We start from the raw sequence: 10,677 nt of genomic DNA, 5'->3' as shown, positions 1-10,677 counted from the left end.
TATCAAATTATAAATGTATTATGATTACTCAAGGATAAGGTGTTGGAGTGATGCTGCTGTCTAGATTTGATCAAAAATGACTTTTTTCAAATAGTGATGATGTTTTTTACATCAGTAATGTTCTGACTATACTTTGTGATCAGTTGAATGCTGCTTTGGTGAATTAAAGCACCAATTTCCTTCCGAAACAGCAAAATCTGTAAATTATTCAAAACTTTTAGACACAAGTGTATATGTATATATATAAAGTCACAACTGAGAGATAAAAAGTCAGAATTGCCCCTTTTATTTTTTTTAATTATGTGGCAGTATCCGTCTTCCATAATAACATTTCCAGCATCCCAACGGGGCAGGGATTCGGTGCTGGGCTCTTCCCTCTTCGTTCACCGCTACTGAAAGAATTTTTGGTTTGTTTCTTTTCCTCCGCTTACTAATATGCTTCAATACAGCGGGTTCTCTCGTCTGATCTCAGGTCGTCAAATCTTGAGACAATCCCTGTGTCTCAATCAGCTCCCTATGTAGTGAATCAGTATCGTGAAGATGAATTTGGGCACTGGTAAGGGTACTAATCCACAGAACATTGGGACACTTCTGACTCAATAATTTCTTTCTTCTTCTTCTATCTCAGCTCTGTATGTCAATGCAAGTGAATGGTGACCAGAACTCCAAAAGCGAGATAAAGTCAGAATAAAAGTAATCCATCAGACTCCAGTGGTTTAATCAATGTTTTCAGAAGTGATAGCTGAAAGAGAACAGATCAAAATATAACTCCTTTTTCATCTTGCCATCTTGCCTCTAGGCATGATCTTGATTTCAAGCTCGATTACACTTCTTAGTGCTTGATGCACATGCAGAGCGATACATGGTGCTATAGGAAGTGTAATTGAACGTGAAATCATGATTGCCATTAGTATCATGTGTTTTGTAATACTGGCATTGTCTTTTAAGCAACTTATAATAAACAACTTATATTAAACTCTTTCAGAAATGCAGTAGGCTAATCCTAAACAATAAAACAATTCTAAAACTTTTAATGCTTTTCAAATGTATGCAAATTTATTTATTATTTTATTTATTTAAGCATTGCCAACCTCATAATCTCTATATTATGAATTTACTTCTTGCACAGGTTTTGGGTTTATACATTCTTGTACTCAAGATAATGCAAAGAAAGTTTGATTGGTTACACATTACATAAAGTTTGTATTTATTAACATTAATCAACTACATTAGTTAAGATGAAATAACAATGAACAATACCTTAACCACATTTATTCATCTTCATTCATGTTCATTTCAACATATACATTTTTAAAATGAAACATTGTAGACTATTTGTATGTTATTAAATTCATTACGAACTAACAATGAACAATTGTATATTTATACATTTACATTTACCAAGGTTCATGAATGCTGATAAAAATATTGTGAGTGCTACCATTTGATTGTGTAAGAAAGCATTGTATATGTGTAGAGCGCCATCTAGTGGAATATATACAAACATACAAAACAAGGACAAAGAGACCAGACACTGCATTTCAAACACTGCAAACTGAACTGCACAGACCTCTTAAAACATGTCATCATTAAACACTGTGAATGCTGCGTTTAAAACAAAGATTATTGTTGTTGAGGAGAGTCTCACACTTCCACTCTCTCTCTCTCTCTCTCTCTCTCTCTCTCTCTCTCTCTCTCTCTCAGAATGGGAAAGGCATGCATACACACGTCACACTCTTCTCTATACTGCCCAATGCTTAGTGAGCCCCTGAACATGACGAGAACACCGTATTTACTTTCAGTGATATCACACTCCCCTATTTTTATTTAAAAATATATGACTTTCCGCCATATCAGGTGTTAGGCCAAGGAAGGTCAAATTCACATACTTATCTATGCATGTCTTTTCCTCAAAGCGTCAGCAATATTTTAAATAGTTTTGATAGGTTCCTTCAGTCTGTTGGTGTGCATATAGCCAGGCTGTGTGTCCAGTGCAATTTACCCTTATTGCAAATCATTATTTGGAATACTGAACCTGTGGAAAGGGGTGGCCTGGCAGCCATGGGGGCCCTATATGAAACACTATATGAATATGCCGCTTAATAGGCAGGACCAGCACTGCAACTGAAACAAAATAATATCCCAAGAAAAATCAACAGGCTCTGCACACAAACCACAGATGTTCTGCAATCAAAGCCAACATTATGACACATATACCACACAAGAATGACAACTCTGATTATATGGAGGAAAACAAGATTGCATTTATACAGTATATACAGTTGGCGGTGGCAGTTGGCACTCATACAACTGGAGCTGATCACTACTCATATTTATAAAATCATTATTCTGCTAAATGAATATTCATGATGGCTTGAATCTTGTACATTTTAGCAGCAAAGAAGACTAATTACATTTTTAGTGAGCATATCTGGCCCCTGACAAAGAGTGGTACAGAATATAAGTAACTCAGTGCTGAAGTTTAAAACGGTACCCTGAGAGACCAAATTTGGACAACTTCTGGACATCCACAACCACCAACAACCCTCCAGCGGTCCTCCCGGACTACATTTCCCATAATTCCCTGCCTTCATCACTGCCAGCTGTCCTTGATTGTTTCTCACCTGTCTCATTCATCTCATTACCCATTGTGTGTTTAATGTCTTGTTGTTTGCTTAGTCTTTGTCAGTTGTTATGTGTTTTGACCCCCTGTTGATCCATTCCCATTGTTCACGATTTCTTTGTTCCGGTGTTTTTTCCCATCGTGGATGTTTCCTTTGTTCCTGTGTTTACCCCGTTAATCTGTACTTTAGTTTATTAAATACTTTTAAAATGCATTTAGATTCTGCTCCTGTGACCTCCCTCCATGTAACACCAGTAATGTATTAGCGTAAAATAACTCATTGTTCCAAGACAAAAGCTAGGCTACGTGTGCCAATAACAGGAAACAGAGCCATGTGTACTGATATTATTAACAGAATACAGAACTTAAATGATTTGATCAGTTTAACTGTGTTTATTGTGTAATGTAAAATACTGGTCGTCATATTAAAGGCAGTGACATCATCATATGGTTCAAATAGATCAATAGACCTTTATCATTATTTCATATGGAGTGGTGGTGGCGTAGTGGCTAAAGGACAGGGCTGTTAATCAGAAGGTCTCTGGTTCGAACCCCACAGCCACCATCATTGTGTCCTTGAGCAAGACATTTAACTCCAGGTTGCTCCGGGGGGATTGTCCCTGTAATAATTGCACTGTAAGTCGCTTTGGATAAAAGCGTCTGCCAAATGCATAAATGTAAATGTAAATTTCATGATATTTACACTTATACTGACCTTGTCAAACTCATTAGTTCAACTTTGGTATGGGAAATACATTGCAGTGCTTTACTTTATTTACTTTACTTTTAAATAGCCTTCTAAAACACTTTTCAATTTATTTTCAATCAACAATTACAAAATAAAGTCAATATTTCCTTGTTCATTGTCGCACACCCTTCTGCTGTCACAGAAACACAAATGACTCAAGGCTGAAACATACTCAATGCAGTAATAGAAGCTATAGAAGTCCGATTTTTTAAATCAAATTCTTTATTATGTTTCCATGTGTTGGTTATTCATGTTTTTGAGACGTTACTGCACATTTTCTGTAAAGCTGAATAAATAATTCATATTCAAAGTAATGTCCAGCATCATCCAATCACAGTCAACCATGTTCAAATAAAATTATACATTATAAATTGTGAATCTATGTACTGATTATCGTTGTCCCACGTCCACCAAACATGTTGAGTGATCCAAACATCATCTGCAGCTGAAACTGAACTTTTGATCAGATTTTAGGAGAGAATGTTCTTAACTGTATAGAGACCTACAGGATATTCCCTATTTAGTGAATCACTTAACCTCCAGTGTGCTGTCTGTCTGCACTGATCTCAGAACAGTTTGAAATGCATCTTATTTTCATCATAACTCCATATAAAGCCTCTGAAAGCAACATTTTCCAGCTTTTTGATAAACCCATTTAATGTCAATGTTATAATGTACAGTAAATATAGAAATGCATTTACTAATGTTAATGAATAGAATTGTATTGCACAGTGATAATTAAATAAAATATAACAAAATGTATATTCAAATGAAGCTAAATGACCCACAGATGTGTTAGAGTTGAACGTGTTTTTCTACTTTTGAGGAAATGTGGTACGAGTTTTCACATACGTGGACATCATGTTTATCAGCGTGCTGAAAAATGAACAGGTTTTTAAAGTGCATATCAAATGAAACTAGAGACTTTACTCTTTACAACCAAACAGGTTTCAGTGAAAATACTCAAAGATATTTCTTACCAGAGGCACTTTTGTTGGCGCAGCAGCCATAGAACTTTTGATCAAACAGGAGCCAGTGTGTGAGAGTTGATGGGGTTCTATCTTCCACTGGCTCCCCCTCAGGGGTGTGTTCTCTCTCCCTTACTTTTTATTTTGTAAAGCAATGATTACAGAAGTAGGTTTGATAATAGGTATGTTAGAGTACCTCGAGTCTTTTAGAGGGTGATGAGGTATCTCTCGGTCCTGTGGTGGAGGACTTTTTTTCCTGGTGTAACACCTGCTGTTTGGATATAAACACAGCTAAGACTAAAGATATGATTATAGACTTTGGAAGGTCTGCCACCTCTGCCACTCAAACAGTTATTCAAGGGAGGGATATTGAGATTGTATCCGAATACAAGCATTTGGGTTCAATTGTTGACAACAAATTGAGTTTCGATTCAAACACTGATGCTCTTTGTAAGAAAGTCCAACAACACATGTTCTTTTTAAGGAAAATGAAAACCTTTAAGGTATGCAATGTGCTAATGACACTGTTTTATTGTAGTTTTATAGAATCTGTCATGTCTTATTGTGTTGTGGCATGGTTTAATTGCATTAGTTAAAACTGCATTGAAAGTGAAAGGAATTCAACAGACTCAGCTTAAGGAAGTTTTTAGGTAACGTGTTTTAAAGAAAGTCTATTCAATACTTCGATGTGTTGAGCATCCTTTAAACAGAGAATTTGAACTCCTTCCCTCAGGCTGCAGATATATGAATGCCTGGGGGTAGAACTAGCAGATACAGAAACTCGTTTATACCTGTAGCTGTTGGCATGTTGAATTCATTAAAGACACGTTAAACCCTTTTTAATATTTGTATCAGAATTTTTTTTTAACAGTGGTATTAATATGATATATTTAGGCTTTGACCTGATTCTCTATTGCTCTGGACTTGTATGGGACTGTTTGTGTAAAAAGTAATTAGATAACAGTAAAAATACTTTGTTATCAGATTACACCTAACATTGTTTTTAAATGACAAACAAAAACAAAAGTCTAATAATTTTTTATTTAAGCCTACATATGTTGAGCTTTTATTTTCAACACTTAAAATATAATTGAATTAATATTATAATTGAATAGGTGTATAGAGCTGTTCAGCCATGATGTCAGATTGTAGGCAAACCCAGAAGACTAAAGGCTGGAACACTCTATGCAAGTATGTGAACAAAGACGCACGCATCTTGTAACGGAAGCTCAATTCCACAGTCATTGCTTTCTACAATGTGTCAGACCCCAATTCATAACTTAATTCATCTATGGGTTGAATGTTCTCAGTATTGCCACAAGGGGTGCTATAGCGAGATTAGATATGAGATATGAGCTTTTCTGTGTTTCTCCTTCAACAGATTGAAGATAGTATTGTTGTACAAGTAAGTTAAAAACACTTACCTGAATAATGTCACATCCAGTTTAATGGCACAGACATTTGAAGGAAATTATATCGCCCCTTTGTGTACTGACGTTTGTTACTGCCATGGTATGTACTTCACCATGGGTTCCCTTTAGAATTTTCTATGGGTTTTTAGAATGGGGAAAATTGATTCAAGGGTAAAATAAGATCTGTGGTGAAAATTAGTAGAAGAGACTTTCATGTTTTTTTCTAGAACATAAATTACACACAGTCATGCCATTTTATAGCTGTTGCAAAAAATGCATCTTGCTAATTCATCGCTAAATAAGGACTACAGCAGTCATCTTTTTTGTAAAGCACGTTGCTCACATGCTGATGGTAGTTGTAGTCCTTAATTAGAAACAGGCATTTTTAAAAACACAGTAGCTTCAAAAAACATTTGAAGGAACATTGAAGAACCCATGGCTTGAAAATGCCATGGTATTGGTATCAAATGGGAATGAAAATAAGTGATATCAACCATCCCTAAATCTCTTCTTAAACTCATGAGGAGACACATGTGAGATTCCTGAAAATATATACATTTTTAGTCTACTGAGCTTTGAAAGAGCAACCTCTGAGCAATCAAATTGTTCTGTAAGTGTCTGCATCTATTGATAAATCTGTATTCATACATATGCATGTAACAGTGAGTCTGTGTATATAGGCTATGCACCAAATAAATAAGCGTGCACTCCTTCACACAGACACATGCACACAAATGCACACTTGCTTCCTGCTTGTCAATGAAACTGGAGGGGAGGGACTTGCCTTTTATGGTCTATTTGCACAATACCTCACTTCCTCGGCAGCTGCCATTACTGTGTACACACACACACGAGAGAGAGAGAGAGAGAGAGAGAGAGAGAGAGAGAGAGAGAGAGAGGGGCTGAAGTACGTGTGCTCCAAGCCCCAGAGGAAGAGGGAAGCGTTGAGCAGCTCTGGAGGTTTCTGTACGGCTCCTTCATGGCTCAATCAGCAAGCAGCATAGACTCGGATCTGGCCAGCAAACGGCTCCAATCAAGGTATGAACTGACCGCAAGGGGGAGGGGGTCTGATCTGCTTAAGAAGGCAAGAAAGACCTTGTTCGGATGGGGGAGGAGAAGGTAAATCAGCAGGGTCTGCCGGCTAGCTGTCTGCCTGAGGATGGGCTGGTGAAGACAGCAGGCGGCTTGCATTGAGGTTTAAAACGTGATCATGATTATCTTCTGAACACTGACAGTCAGATTGAAGCTTTGGGTCTGTGAGGAGAGAGATGGCTCAGATTCAGATGGCACACATGTGGGCACAGCATCAAAAATGACCAAAATAAATTAACAAATTTGTGACAACAATATTTACCTAACACAGTCTGTGTTTTTCATTCTGAGAGACATTTGGATGTACAGCTTGCTGCCCTTGTCTTTGCCTACGTGTCAGACATGTCATGCTACTCTGGCAGATCGTTCTGGCACATTTTTTACATTTAACTGAGCTGTATAACTCTTTGTGGTCTCTTAAGGTACAAGGCCATGAAAACATGTTAAGTGAGATGAGGCAGACAACATTTGACTGTTGACCAACTGTTGACCTAGAGCGGTTCTAGTACCATTGACTGAATAAAGTGTTTATATCATGCATGATGATGGAAGATTTGATAAACTTGATGAACAGACATGAGATCGTGAAAGGAAGCATTTACCTGCGCATGGATCTGTCACACTTTAACAAACTTTCTGATGCCTGCCATTTTGTTATGATTGACAATAATGCAGTAATTGTTGAATGCTGCATCTTGTGGCGACAGCAGAGGGCATTGTGTCATTGCAGTAAACACTGACTTCAAGCTGCAACTGTATATAGTGAGGAATACTAATGACATCAAAGGTAGAAACTATCAAACTCACTGTGGCTGATGAAGACTGTTCAGTAACACTTTACATTAATGTTCTCTTTGTTAAGCTATTATAAATGGTTTCAGTAATGACTAATAAGTCATTTACAAGTGCATTATAAACCTTTCATATGTGGTTATAACAACATGAATAAAAAGGATGACTTTCATACAATACTCTAATACATGCAATAATAGTGAGCCAGTTAACCTCAAATTTGATAAATGTGTAATAACACTTATTCAACATTAGTAACCTATGAAAATGTTCTGTATTGCAAAATGGAACACCCTTGAAGCATTTATTAATGTGTTACCAACCAGAGACTAAAATTGGAAATGGGAAAATTGGTAATGTGAGAGCTGTCATGCGGATCGGGGTGCGCACCACGGTACAGAACCCGAGACTGTAGGAGGTGGTCTGAATTCGGTTGCAATGGAACTGTAGCGCGATTCGCGGAATGTGAAAGCAACTCGGACTTGGGTGCGCACTCGTTCAAGAAGTAAAGTAACCTGCACATGCGTTTAAGCTGATGACGACATCATTAGTTTGATCAGCTGTCTCCTCAAAAAAACTGCATTTGCGAGCAGCAGCAAGCCACCTTCCCCTGGACATCTGATGAGTGATGCGCACCTATACGCAGTTGTCCTTATGCTGTGCATAACGACAACAAAATAACAAAAAAACTAAAAGTAAGATGAGTCACGTTGTGTTCACCATGCGTGTTTGTGATGTCGTAAGATGAGCGCAAATGGACCGGGGTTCGATAGAATCAAGTGAGTGTGAAACCAGACCAACGCTGCGGGGGGCTCCAGGAACAATTGCACTCGGAATCAGTCCGCAGCAAACATGCCCAGTGTGAAAGCCCCCTAGGGTTTTCTGAACCCGGGAACTGCACCTGAGTCCGCTTGAAATGGTGGTCTGGTGTACAGTTCATGTACACAACCTAGTCTAAGAATTGTGAAAAAAAAAATGTCAGTGATGTCATACAATGTCAGTTTATGGTGACCACCTCTTCAATCTTCAAAAGAACACAAAAGTATAATTCAGAATTCGAATAAATTATTCCATGAGATTGTTTTGAAAGCATACGATAAGATTTGATGAGAAACAAACCCAAATGTAATGTTTTATTTAGTGAAAATATTCACTGACTGTTGATCTGCTGTGTACGCACGATCATGCATGATAGGGCACGAGATAAACCGTTCACGAAGCCCCCTCACGTTCAAGCGAAAACTTGTTTGTTTCTTTAAAACAGGTCCTCCACAGCGAGAGTGACAACAGAACACAACACAACTGCACACAAACCAGAGAACAGAACTTACTAAACATGTCTGAAGAGTTTGTAGTCCAAGAATTGATGCATTTCTATGCCCAGCCTTATTTTTCTTTATGTTTTTGGACATTTTATTGCACGTCGTTTGCCATCAGTTTAGGACACGATGTGACTGTGGCTGCCTGTAGCCTTCCCTATGTTTCTTCCTGATTTCCGAATACTCTTTAAAAAAATAAGGCTCATGCACTCTGCTGATGACGAAATTTGCATCACATGTCCTGTACATGGACGCTCAGCGTTCACATCTGACCGAAGTACACTTTGAGCTTTACTGTCTGTTCTTATTGTCACAACAACCCTACGGTCACAGAATCACACAAAGGATTTTTCAGGTCACATACTTTGTGATTTTTACTCGGAGGTTAAAATGTTTGATTCTGATTCAGTTGTGATTCTGTTGTGAGTGTGATGTCACAGCAGTGAGTAATCGGCCTGAATGGAGTCTGTTGACGTGTAGACGTCTATGTTCTAGAATTAATAAAGAGAGAGTAAAGCCATTTACCACTCCATAGACATCTTCTGTTATTAGTCACTTTTGCACTGACTTTCAACCCCATGAACTGATTTTTTGGTATCTTTATAACTATTTTCAAACTGTCTGCCAGTACAGTATGAAATCAGCATTCACTAAAAGTAAGAAAGAATGCTCTGCATGAGTTCAAGGTTTGTCTCGTCAACTTCACAACAAAGTAAAATGTTTCGAGGCAATGAAACCACAGAGCTGAACTGAAGGCACGGAAATCAATTCATTGTACAGTTCACAAGTCAGTCAGAACGAATAATGCCTCTTTCTGACTTTTATCACTTCATCCGAGGGATTCTGTTTTTCTGTCCTTCTCATGGAAGAAATGCATTATTGTTCAGGGTTAAAGTGATTTATGTACTACAGTTCATTTCATTTCTAGCTGTCAATCACCTGAAAGTTGTTATTATTTCTTATTATTGCACTATTAAAAATTACACACTGAAACTTGATCAATAATTTATGTCTACTTACGTACAATTAATACATTTCTTTTTAATAGGCCTTCTTGTCTGGACACTTCACTACTTTTCTCTATACATCAACTCTACAGTCCTTCCACTTGACAAATGCACTTTTCATGAATAGGGTTTACTTAGGCATACACTATTAAACAATATAAAATGAACCTACAAACGGTAGGTAGTTTTAAACACATCAAATGCCTGTATTCCCACCCTATAATGATTTGTGATTATGACCTTGTAAAGCAGTTCAATGGAAAGCAGGAGGCGAGAACCAGCTTGACAAATTAAATAATAGTTTTAATAAAGAAATAAAACCAAAAGACACAAACACACACATAGGATGGACAGCTGCCCGTAAATGTTCTCTCTCTGTTGCACCACCGTCCGCAGTCGGCCTTTATCCCTCTCGGAGGCTTGATTAGCATGATAAGGGGCCGGGTGTGTAAAATCATTACCTTGCCCCGCCCTCCGCCCTGTCACAGACCTGTCTTGGTTGATTATGAAGGTCTTGAACTTCTCGAATGTTTCTAACAATTAAACTCATACAAGCATGTAATTTTGACAATCTGTTGAATTGATATTCAATTCAATGTAGTAAAATATTTGTAATTACTAAATAATGGTAGTAACTAAAGAACATAACATTTAAAGAACAGTTTGAGCAAGTGCCGCACACTTGCACATGGTATTTCAGAGCAAAAATTGGCATC

The 10,677-nt window shown here is 37.6% G+C and overlaps 1 protein-coding gene across 1 annotated transcript in view; it reads left to right on the top strand.

The window, feature by feature from the left end:
* Positions 1-6,655: 6,655 nt before the first annotated feature.
* Positions 6,656-10,677, top strand: part of LOC127622243 (G-protein-signaling modulator 1-like) — a 50,131-nt gene continuing 46,109 nt past the window's right edge. The window contains exon 1 of the mRNA XM_052096277.1: positions 6,656-6,789. Coding sequence (XP_051952237.1) covers positions 6,731-6,789 — 59 coding nt within the window. The 5' untranslated portion in view covers positions 6,656-6,730. The remainder of the gene's footprint in view (positions 6,790-10,677) is intronic.

Source organism: Xyrauchen texanus, chromosome 3 (assembly GCF_025860055.1).
Source record: "Xyrauchen texanus isolate HMW12.3.18 chromosome 3, RBS_HiC_50CHRs, whole genome shotgun sequence".
Taxonomy (NCBI): Eukaryota; Metazoa; Chordata; class Actinopteri; order Cypriniformes; family Catostomidae; genus Xyrauchen; species Xyrauchen texanus.
This window is presented reverse-complemented; position numbering and strand designations above follow the sequence as displayed.